Source organism: Xiphophorus maculatus, chromosome 19 (genome assembly GCF_002775205.1).
Source record: "Xiphophorus maculatus strain JP 163 A chromosome 19, X_maculatus-5.0-male, whole genome shotgun sequence".
NCBI lineage: Eukaryota > Metazoa > Chordata > Actinopteri > Cyprinodontiformes > Poeciliidae > Xiphophorus > Xiphophorus maculatus.
This window is the reverse complement of record NC_036461.1, coordinates 3,718,516-3,731,003: the sequence shown is the minus strand read 5'-3', so window position 1 is coordinate 3,731,003 and position 12,488 is coordinate 3,718,516. Positions and strand designations below refer to the sequence as shown.

The following is a 12,488-nucleotide window of genomic DNA, read 5'->3' as shown; positions in this document are numbered from 1 at the left end:
TTTGGCTACTCTTCCCATCTTCTGCATACTGTGTTGATGATGGCATTTGATAAAATGTAAAGTTTATTGCTTGATTCATAAATAGTGACTGTTTTACATCTTTTTGACATAAAGTACTTTTGAAATGTGCTCTACAAATAAGCTTGACTTGACTTACAATCTGATTTATGTTTTTATTGCATGCAAACCTCGTGACTACAAGCACTCGGCACCTTTATGTGTGAGATGCAAACATGACACTCTGCAGAGGCCAAGGTTATGGAGAGAGCAGCTCATTTTGATCAGGCACGCCTAAGGGCCGGGCGGAAGGACTGGAAAAACCAGCTGCCTCAGATGGTTCCTCTCTGCACAGCAAACGTGGAGTCTCCTCCTCTTTTACCCCGTCTCTCTCCTCCCTCCTTTAATACTCACTGAAACCGCACACCGACACACCTCTGCTTGGTTTTCAACCCTCTCCTTGTCTCATATTTTAGTTTTATTACAGCTGAAGTTGTGTTATCTTCCTCCATTTCTCCTGTCTGACACCCTGAGCAGACCTGCTGTGATCTACCAGGCTCATACAGGTGGACTATGCCTCCTTCGGCCAGCTGACAGCGGGGGTACCATCGCTGCTCAGCGCCCACCTGGGAAGGGCTTGAGCTGAAACACAGAGGAGTCCGTTTGGTAGGTCACAAAACTGTTTCTACGTTTTTCTGGCTGGATTGTTGAGATAACTCTATGTTACACATGAGTTATCTCATGTTTAGATACCTAAACATAACACATGTTTAGGTATGTGTGTGTGTGTGGGTGTGTGCGTGTGTGTGTGTGTGCGTGTGTGTGTGTGTGTGTGTGCTGTGATTGAACCTGAGTGAGAACAATGCACTGCAAAACCACTTTCTGGTGCAAATAAGACAAAACTAACTTATAAGTAACTTTTGAGCTTGTTTTAAGTCAATATTTCATTAATATTGATGAAATATTAATAAAATAAAGTGCTAGCCCCACTGGCAAATTATTTCACCTACAACGTCAGAATAATGTCTTGTTATTAGTGAAATAATCTGTCAGATGAAATTTTGTATCTATAGTAAGGGACGAAAACAAAAAAGCATATATTAATACTTCACTGATTCAAGGTTTTGGTTTTTTGTACTTTTCAACCATTTTTTTCAACTTTAACAAAAGAAAATGTCTTATTAGTGAAATAATCTGAAATAATGTGCCTAGTGGAACTAGTTATTTTTATCTAAACTCAGGGAAGAAAGTACTGCACTGATTTGAGATTTTAAGTTTTATTTTTTATATTTTTTTACCTTTTTTTCAATTATAACATAGTAAAAATTAAAAATGTCTTATTAGTGAAATAATCTGACAGTGGAACTACTCATGTTTACCTATACTCAGAAAAGAAAACAAAAAAAATCATATATTAGTACTTCATAAATTCAACATAACTCAAGTTTTTGGGTTTTTTTGTGGGGAAATTGATGCATGTGAAATTAATCATGTCTCCGTTTTTATTCATGTTATTAGTGTTGGTATTTGTGCCAATTTTATAATATTTACAATTTTTTTTTTATTTAATTTTTTTTTTTACCAAACTTAATTTTATTTTCTGTTTAATTATTTATCTTGCTGTGATGTTGTGATTGTTGTGAAGCACTTTGGTCAGCTGAGGTTGTTGTAAATGTGCTATATAAATAAATGCTTCTGATTATCCAACATGTATTAATAATCAACAGAAATATCAAATGATGATTTTGGTTATCAAGAGAAGAAAGTCAAACAACTCCAGGGACCACAAACTTTTTAGCATTTTTGTTTTTGCAAAAACTATTTTATATTTTCATTTTTACCTGACAGTAAACATGATAGCAGCCACATAATTTAGTGATTGATAAATTATTGTAGATTTAAAACATAAAAATGTTTTTGCAGGTTTGCCAGATTAAAATATATATATATATATATATACTTTTCAGGCTGATCATCTTTTTCTACATTTTTTGTGTCTTTTTTTCACTCTGGCTTTACTTTGAAAAGTTTATGAAAAGGGAATGCCCAAGTCTACTTTTTAGTAAAACTGTTTGTTTTTTACAAATGAATTAAATCAAATCAAAATGAAAAGCTTACATTTTTCATTTTAATATCTTATATTGACTGTGTAAATCTTTTCAAATCTATATTTACTGCCTGACCTTCCTTGAATTTCTGATTAAGGGCCATCCAAAATCGTTTCAAGGGTCACAAATGGGCCCCAGGCCGCACTTTAAACACCCCTGTAATAACCTTGGTAGAGCGATAACAATCTGCCTCACTGAAGGGTTTTAAAGGTTGCATTATATGGTCATATGGTCATGCTACAACATCTCAGTCGGATTTATGTCTGAACTTTGAGTAGGCCACAGAAAAACCATTAATTTTTCATTCAGAGTTGGATTTAGTGGAGTGTTTGGGATCCTGGTCCTGTAACCGTAAAGGTCGTACTTTCATCTTCATCCTTTTCAGGTAGAGAGGAACATTTACCTGCCAGCATGGCGCTCTTTTTCTGAAATTCCTAATAGTTTTGAGGAACATTAAAATGTTTTTCGGACAGACGTTGTTAGTCTTTTTGGTCTTTCTCCTGTGGCGACCATTTTTAAATCCCTATCAAAGGTTTTGCAAACATTTCTATGCTAATAGATGCTAATGTTTCTCATCACATGGCTGGTGAAAAACTGTCAATAACGGTGGATTTTTGATTTAATGGGGTTAGCCTTTACTCTTTCGCACATAGCCAGGTTGATTTGGTTTTTCTCTCCTTAATAAATTGAATCATTGTATAACTTCAACGCTATTAACAATTACACTGCAAAAACATAAAATCTTACCAAGTATTTTTGGTTTAGTTTCTTTTGCAAATATCTTACGACACTTGAGATAAGATTAAACTAACTGAAAAATAACTTTTCAACAAGATATATGATATTTTTAGTCAATAATTTCTTAATATTTATGAAAAAGTACTAGTTCCACTGGCAGATTATTCTCTTATAACATGAGGGGAAAAAAATCCAAAATATTAAGGAATTATTGATTTAAAACAAGCTCCTACAACTTGCCAAACAAATTACTTGTAAGTTAGTTTTGTCTCCCATAATATTAATTTCAAGTGTAGTAAGATATTTGTGCTAGAAACTAAGCAAAAGTACTTGGTAAGATTTGATATTTCTGCTGTGTTTCTGATTATCCAGAGCATTTAAGGGAGAATAGAAATAGTTCTTTTCACTGGGCTTTACACAACGCAAAAAGAGACATTTTAAAACATTTTACTTATTCATTTATTAACAAATCTGGTGTCCCAAACATGAGCACCAGAACCTTTTATAACAGTAGCTACACAAACTGTGAAGACAAGTCAAGTCTTTTGTTTGTCCTTTCTAAACTGCTCTTCCATTTCTGTCTTTCTTTTCGTTTTACACTCGACACTTTCAATGAATGCATCAATCATCTCCTGCTTCAGAAAGAAACACTTTACTTCTGCTATAGTAATCTGTTTTGAATGCTGGAAGCTGGTATTTTAAATAAAATTTCCTTTTTTATGAGGGATTTTTGCTTCAACAGTCATAATATTTGCCTTTAAGTTTAAGATTTGCCTCCCATATTTATTCTTTTTATTAACGTCGTGCTACTGTTTCCACCGATCGCTCGGCCAGTCAGCAGAATGACGTCTCATGTCGTGACACGTCATTCTGCTGATCCATATCAATAAATGTCACAGCTAAATCTCTCATCAACGCGACAGCTGGAAAAGTGGGAAGTCCACTTCTTTGAACTCAAATTTCATATCTGCTCTCCTAAGGCTGCTAATAGGCTCTCTGTTCTCCTCATTAACCTTCTCAAATATTGACAGCAGGCGAAACCTGGTAAAGGTCACACTCTGATTGTGTTTATGTGCGCTGGAGACCGTTCTGTGGAGAGCAAAGCCCAAATGCCCTTCAGCTTCGCCTGTTCTTTCCCCCGGTGGAAAGAAAAGAGGAAACTGAAGAGTTCCTCTGTCTGAACAAAAGGAGCACAGGATTTGTTTACTCACGGCGGAAGAGAGGATATTGAATTTGTAGCATTTGAGAATAGCAGCAGTTAGCGGAAAGAGAAATAAACAGTTATTACTGGGAAAAGACCAGCAAATGGGGAAGTGAATTTATCAGCAGCACTTGTATGCAACTGGATTACTTACAAAAAAGCATGTTTACAATTGAAAATGTTCATGAAAAACATTTTTGTGCAAGTAATTATAAAACCTTTACAAAAAATCTGAGCAATACAACTTGTAGAGACGATTTGAAATTAGATTAAATGAAGGATTTGGTCTCAGAAACTTTTAAAAATAGACTACATGAAAATGTTTCTTACATTGTTCTTTATTTATTTGAAATGAGATGGAGCACATCGAACAATATGTGAAAGTTAGCCGGTTTTATTTATAAATATAATAAATTTCAGTGACATACAGATGGGTTAACATGTTTCTTCCATCAAAAAATAACAATAGTAATAATAATAATTAATAAAAGGATTTTTTAAATCTAAATAAAACATAAAGTTACACATTTAAAAAGAATAGACATCAACATCACTACTGTTTATCACAGGAACTTTTAATATGAGTGAAAACAACAGAAATTTATTTGGTTTTCTAACAAAATGGTTTCTGCACTAAAGAAACATCAACATCAAAAATAATTCAAAGCTAAAACATGTTGAAGTCCAGGATGTTAAATCAGTGTAGTTCCCAGTCCTGTGCTCAATGCTATGCTAGTTAGCTTTATCGTAATGCTATGCTAGCTAGCTTTATTGTTAGCAGGCTGGAGGAGGTTTTTCTCTCTCACTCTCGATTCATTTTGTTTCTTTATCCAGTGAGTTTGTTCAGCCCTTTTGTTGTTTCTGAATAAGCTACCTGTTCGCTTCTTGAACACAAAGACATAATCTCCGGGTTCAGTGTGTCCTTTCTTTGTTTTTCCAAGTCTGCTTGTAACTGGAGTTGTCGGGACACCGAGGGCATGTAATCCATTCCTGGGCTGCTGGTGAAAACAAAACAGGGACATTTCTGCACTTCTGGTTACTGAGAGGTTTTTAAACAACTGAACGGCTGCAGTGGGTTTCTGAAAACCAGAACTTTTGTTTTGGACACTGTGCAGCTGGAAGGATTTATTTTTCTTACTTTTCTTCTTCTGTAGTTGTTTTGTTGTGTAACCATGACAATAAGGCATTGTCTCAAATAATACCTGAACTACGACCCCAAATATCCATCAAATATGGAGTTGAAAAGAGTCAGTCAGAGGCCTGTCAGACTCGATGCAAGACTGACTGCTACTGGAGATTCTTCCTGCCCACAGCATCACTGTTTATGCCAACTCTTTGAAAATAGTTCAGTGAAACGAGTTATGACAACATTTAATTTCCTTTGGTGTATTTCCACTGACTATAAAACTGCACAAATTTGAATTACAAGAATAAATGTGCTTATTGAAAACACGCCAGTTTTGTTTATTAATGATTTATCGCATGAACAAAATTTTCCATGATTTTAATTTGCTTTTCTTATTTGGTTAAATTGCTAAATTGTGTTTTGTCAACATTAGTTGTCATTCAGTTCGGTATTTCTGAGAATTGATTGTAACCAACTAATTTCTCTTTTGTTTTCATGATTTAAAAAAGGATGTTTATGACTCCTGGTACTTTTAATCATAGATAAAATGCGTTTAGAGCCGCTACACTAGAGCAGCTTATAGAAGGACATCACTACTAGTGATTCATTCATTTAAAACCTGGAAACTACCTCTCCAGTTACAATAGTGACAGATTATCTCACCTCACGCCTCCAGTAAAGCAAGTCCAACTCTCTCCTGAATGATTCAGCCATCATTCTTCAGAGGAAATAGGGTGTAATTATTAGTCAGAGTTGAGCCAAGAATAGTTGTATTATTATGGAGCGGCATCGGGATAGGGAGCGGCTACATGTGATTAGCTTAAGGTGTGAAAAGTGGGTGTTTCTCCAAGGAATTTGCGGCATCTCAATCAGCATTATCTGTTCTTTATGTGACGCAGAAACTACGGAGGGAACATATCTGTCATGCAGCTAGTTTGTGGTTTGATTGGGGACAATTCACCGCAAGAGAGATTAACTTTTTCAGATTTTATCATGTTGCAATTAGGAATGCATTGATCCACTTTTTTCAACATCTGATACCGATACCGATATCTGAGGTCCAGCATCGCCTGATACCGATCTGTTCCAGAGAAACAGAGCTGAACTGATTTAAAACATTTATTTTAAACACAGACAGAAATGTACTGAATCACACATTTATCTGATAACTCTGAACCAGTACAACTCACTTAAATACTCCAGAAGCTTCACAAGCTAATGTAAAACAACTTTAACAGAAACTGACTAAAACAATAGGTTGACTGTCTTAGTAAAACGGGTAAAAAAATAAATAAAGCAAACTGCAACAAACCTTCTTTCAAATTGTTCTATATATAATGTAAAATAAATAGTAAAGCATGACATTGCTCAGAGCACAAAACATAGAATTAGACTGAATAGTTCTGCCATTATTGTTTTTTCACTGATACCTGATCTAGATTTTTTTCCGATGTCTGCACCGATGCAGATATTGATATCGGATCAGTGCATCTCTAGTTATAGAGAAGGTAGCACATTATATATTTTGATTTCATGTATTTCTATGTATTTTTTTTACATTTTTTTATGTATTTGGGGCGTGATGTGGTGGCGCAGGGGGTTAGCACGCCCCACATTTGGAGGCCTTAGACCCGCGGACGTCGCAGGTTCGACTCCCGGTCCCGACGACCTTTGCCGCATGTCCTCCTTCAAAAATGGCGCCGGCTCAGCTGGCTGCCTGCAGCTCCCGTCGTGTGTGTGTGTTAATCTGTGTATAAAAAATTCTTGCTGTAACTGCGAAATAATTTCCCTGCTGGGATGAATGAAGTAATTCTTCTTCTTTATTAGAGTGACTTACAAGTCACTATGCTTCGTGTAGAAACATTATAAAACATTTACAAAAAGCTAAATTCTAGCACCGAAGATTTTAAAAAAAACTCTCTGTCTTTATTGCCGAGCTTGTTCAGTAAACGTCTCGTTACTAAATAACAAACTCAACATTTGTGCTTCAGACAGCCAAAATAGAATATCTGCTGCAAATATTGATTAAGTTAAGATTCTGTGATAATCGAATATCTCTGCAGCGCCTCCAGATTGTTGTCTAGGTGGAAATCAGGGGATTTTTACTCCTCCACCTCCTCTACTCCTTTTTCTTCATCTTGCATGAAGGAAATAGTGTTTGCCACATTCCTGTTTCTCCTGAAATCTACAACCATGCCCTTTGTCTTTCTCACATTCAAGATAAGATGATTGTTCCCACACCCGCAGACCAAGAAGTCTCTGTACTCAACTAAAGCTCAACCTCTGATTCACTCGAATCAAGACTTCAACAGTACGACAGAGTATTAGTACTAAGAATAAATAGAATAAAATAAAATTACGAGCATAAAGTCATAAAATTATGTGAATAATGCTATAGTACTATGATAATAAAAGTCGTTTCAGTAGAGTAAAGCCACAGTATTACAAGAAGAAATTCATATCTTGAGAAAAAAAGTCATAATATCACAAGAATACAGTCATAATATTATGAGAATAAAGTTGTGATACTATGTCGTCAGAATCCTCTTCTATTCTATGTAAATAAAACCTGATTTGACTGATAAAATAATATTCAAGCACACAAATGTTATTTTTTCAGGTTCTGTTTCTGAGGGCCACAGAAAGAGTTTCTGCGAACCAGATTTGGCCCACAGGCCTTGAGTTTGACACACATGATCTAGAGGCAAAAATAATTTTATCATCGTTTAAACATGTATATTTTTGGAGTAAATCTGTCCTTTTCTGTTTAATGTTGCTCACATCAATCTTTTCCATCGTTCGCTGCATGATATCCTTCTTTATGATGCCAAAGCAGTTGGGTTGCCAACCTTTTCGGTTCCAGTGCATGCAACAATCCAATCACTTATCTTTAGCTGTCAGGTCTGTAAACAGTGAGTGATGGACGTCATTATTAACCTTTGTGCTTAATGTCAACGCTTAAAGATTCATTGATGAGCAGGAAGCCGCATAACTCACTCACCACACAGAAACATCCAACACAACTTTCATCTCTAGGTAATAAAAAATAAATCTTGATTCCTTCAACTTTCTGTTTCTTTATTTTCATGTCAGTCAAGTTTCTTTATAGCCTGGTCAGTTTTAATTCCCATTGGTCTCCAGGACATGCAAAGCTTGTAAACTTTGTTAAACCGGCGTGAGCCGCTGCAGTTTCCCATAAGTTATAGGATAAAACATTGGTAATAAACGTGGGAAGGACACATCAAGGAGAAGCTTTTTATTGCTTACAAGCTAAAAATATTTCTTTTTAAATCATGCAGCTAACGCTGACTATGAAAATATATGCAGTTGGTTGTGAATAGAAAAGTAAATGATTAAATATGTGGTTGAACATAAAAATAGATTATAGTCTATCTGAGGGAGGAAAATTTTTACTTCATCACTTTAAATTTAAAGAATAGTGTAGATATCAGCCAATATTAGACATTTTTTTACGTATCGATTTCGGCCGGATAATTAAAACCTCACCGCTAAAAATAACTGATATTAATTTTCATCCTGTTTCCATCTGTTTGTGGTTGGGGTTTTTTTTCCAAAGAATGTCAATAAGGTGGTGAAATATATTTAAAATCGTTAAATATTGTTATCAATACATTAATGTTGGATATTGATATCGGCCCAAACTTGTATATCAGTGCATCCCTGGTACAGCTGCATGGATAACTTGAATACTCTTTTCAGGACTACACAGGAAACCAAAAGCTTGCAATTAATGAAATAAAAAAAATATCTGTTGTAAAAATAGATTTAGGTCTTTTTATCGTTTAATTGAGTTAAAAACACAAAAATAAAAGTATTTTAAGCAGAGAGGGAAGATTTAGTTGAAAATTCCAAATATCTGAGCTGACTGAACTTGCAGCTGCCTGAACAAAGTAAACGTTTGTCTACATGTAAGTGTTAGTAAAATAAAAAATAAAAAACAAACATAGCATTTAAGTTTGAAAAGAGAATTTTACAGAAATTTTTAGAAAAGCACCAGCTACATTCCCAGATTTTCATATTTAATTCCACTTTTTGTTTTCTCCTTGAGCCTTTTCTGTGAAGTTTACTTTTCAAACTAAATAAAATTTCCTATTATAACTGCAGTCAGTAGCATCTTTTGATTAACATCTGTGGTTTATAACTTTATGTAGCTGAACAATATCTTTGTGAATTGAAATGTTTTGCATAAATTCCAGTTCATCAGACAGGTGGAAGTTTTCCTGAGTGGCTGTCTCTGAGCGAACCTTTGTCTCCACCGGGAAGGGATCATTTGCAGGAACAGCCCTGACCCACGGCTGTGTGCAGCTCGTTTCCTGAACGGAGTGAGGGATCCTCCCAAACAACAGAGGATCTCTGTGTGACGCACAACACTAGACTAGACAGGGATCTGAAATCTACGCTGAGGAGGAAAGTCTAACGTGGCTTTCCGTTTTGTCTGATGAAAGCACTTTGAATGTGCCAAAACAGAGCTGTACAAATAAACTTGCTGTGCCACATATTTCTTTCTTTTTTCATTTCAAATATATTTTCTCGTCTTCATCTGAGTGAAAACTAATGCAGATGTTCTTCAATACCTCAAATTTGTTGAAAATGCTGAAAGTTTTTCTTTTTCTCGCAGGTTTTTGCTGAAAATGAGTTCATCTGCTTCAACTGCGCCCAGCACTACAGTTCCTTCAAACACAACCTCAGTGACAAAATCTAAAGAACAAATTCTGATCCAGAGTAAGAAGCAAGTTTACATTCTTCATATTTCTGAAAAAGCTTCCCGTTTGCAAAGAATCCCCATGTTATTTCTATTTTTTATAACTTAAAATAAGGATCATTATAAAAATGTGCAAAAACAGAGATGGGTTTTTTTTCTGTGGGATGGAAAAAAAATAAAACACTTCCAGTTTCCACATAGTTTTCAACAAACAGATCTAAAAATATATTAATTGTACTTTTAGTGTCATTCTCTAGAGAAATGTAATGCTAATATGGCAGGAAAACTGGAAAAACACCCTTTAAAAAAAAAAAAAAAACTTGCATGCACATTTTAAAACATTAGTTAACTCTTTATAACTTTTAGACAAAGTTATAAAGAGCCATTGCAGAAGGTCTAAAAGAGCCACAGGTTGCAGATCCCTGCAGGAGAGTTTAAAGTTTGACCCTTCTACTCTTAACAGCAAGAAGATAAAATGTGATTTTTGTAAATGTAAGTGAAACGCAGCCGTTTGTCAGATTCACATCTGTTTTTTGTCTGGTTCTCAGGCTCTGGGGCTATGATTGCTGTCATTGTCATCGGCATCATCATCATTCTTGCTGTTGTTCTCATCATTATGAAGACGTACAACAGGTAAGATGACATTCCTGCATATTGAATTGGCCTGATTATACAGAGCTGGACCTATTTTTACCCACTTCAGGGAGAACTGGATGCCTTCTGCAGCGTTCAGGCTTTGCATCCGGCCCCGTGTGAAATATTTGATTTTTTTCTGTTGCCCTGATGAAGTAACTTTTCATCAGGAGAAATAAACTTGTTTTAAGTCAATAATTCTTGGATATACATGTTTTAAAAAGTGGCAGGCACTACTTTTTGTAAAATAAATATTAAATTGTTTACTTAAAATAGACTTCCATATCTTTATTAAAAAGCTACTTGTAAGTTAGTTTTGTCTTATTTCAAATGCATGATATTTGCATTGGAAACTAGACAAAAATGCTCGGTAAGAGTTTGTATTTTTGCAGTGGAGAAAGTTTAATAATAATATATTCAGTGCCTTGCCTTTGGAAACACAGTTATTTATGACGCTATAGGGTCATTGAAAAAAAGGAGCAAATTTAACAACTCTGACATTTTTTAAAGTAATCTCAGAAATTTTCTAGAAAAAAACATGGAAATTTCTCAGTTTCAAGTCCTTTTTTTGTAACAAAATTTAAAATGTCACTTTTTCAGGGATTAACAAATGCAAATGTTTGAAATTTCTAAAAAAAAGAAAAAAAAAAAAACAAATCTAGAAAATTTCTACAATTATTCTCAAGATTTCAGCTTTTTTTCTAGACAATTTTCAACTATTTAAACTCAGAAACATCTAAAAGAAAATAGCAAAAGTCAAAACTTAGAACATTTCCTAAGTTTAAAAAGTCTAAAATTTTCAGAAATCTATACATTTTTAAATTTTTTTTAAATTTTTTTAGATTAATCTCAAAATGTCTGAGTTTTTGGCAAAAGTTCACTCAACAACAATGGCCCTAATACACCTTCATACTTATTTGATTTCTTACGTTATTGTGCTGTTAAAATGTGGACATGTTTGCAGCCTGGTTATAAAAATAATAGTTTTCCCGTCTTCTTGGCCAGACGGACTCATGAGTCCAGACTGCTGGGGGGCAGGGCCGGCTCCAAACCTCGTCCGATGACGTCCCAGTCCACGGTAAACGGCAGCGTTCCTCTGAACAGCATGGGGGTCAGCTCGGTGTCGGGCAGCATCACCAACTCAAACCCAGTATCAGAGGACGGCTTCCAGCTGTCCAGAGCGGACGGGAATCACTCAGAGCAGTTCAGCACCACCAGCGACTACAGCGAGTCCACTGTGGTCGCCGTACACGACACGCCCTCCCCACTGAACACATAGCACACAGGCTGCAGCTCCACTGGCTGAGGTTTGAATTCAAACCAACTCGCTGCGCCGACTGACTGAACCCTGCAGTAATCTTCATCAGCCTGGAAACTGGAGTGCTGAGATTACAGGGAACAAACTGTGGATTATGAAGGATGTTATGTGAAGACAATCTGACGAATTGCAGTGTTTTCTGAGAAAACATCAAGGGAATGGTTCTCAACGTTTTCGACAAACACCCGTGAATTTGTTCGCTGCTCTTAAGTTTGGAAACAAAATGATCACATATAAAGCAGTTATTGATTTAGTAGATTACAGTGTAACAGATTTAATTCCCATCATTCAGTCTTTGTGTTCTCACAGATTTGCTTTAGGTTTACAGAAAGTAAATACGTATTTCAATGAAGAATCAATGAAGATGTTTTGTTTAGCATCTGTCAGCAAAACCCATTGATGTGAATCTTTAATAATTTGACACTAAAGTATTTTGCACTTTATTTTCACTGCTCCTCTGTCTTTGTTTTTGTTTGTCTTTCTTTTTGAGTCTTGATTATAATAAAAAAATACAATGTTTTATGTTTTAACTGACTTTCATTTTTCCAGAAAGCATTGTGATGCACTCTGTAGATAAATAATAGATGGAGTAGAATAAGGCTGAATCCCTTTAATGTTGCTTAGTAATTAGAAAATATCCCAAA

At 35.3% G+C, this 12,488-nt stretch overlaps 1 protein-coding gene across 1 annotated transcript; it reads left to right on the top strand.

The window, feature by feature from the left end:
* Positions 1-257: 257 nt before the first annotated feature.
* Positions 258-12,328, top strand: ncmap (non-compact myelin associated protein). Its single transcript, XM_023352374.1, has 4 exons — positions 258-663; positions 9,810-9,913; positions 10,442-10,526; positions 11,532-12,328. Exons 2-4 carry the CDS (start codon positions 9,823-9,825, stop codon positions 11,803-11,805), a joined length of 450 nt encoding a protein of 149 aa, XP_023208142.1. The 5' UTR covers positions 258-663; positions 9,810-9,822; the 3' UTR covers positions 11,806-12,328.
* Positions 12,329-12,488: the final 160 nt, after the last annotated feature.

Bases quoted from the DNA above. Each gene is read 5' to 3' on its own strand.
- ncmap (XM_023352374.1), top strand. From the start codon at position 9,823: ATGAGTTCATCTGCTTCAACTGCGCCCAGCACTACAGTTCCTTCAAAC. The intron at 9,914-10,441 runs GTAAGAAGCAAG...TCTGGTTCTCAG, and splicing joins AGAACAAATTCTGATCCAGA to GCTCTGGGGCTATGATTGCT. The intron at 10,527-11,531 runs GTAAGATGACAT...CTTCTTGGCCAG, and splicing joins ATTATGAAGACGTACAACAG to ACGGACTCATGAGTCCAGAC.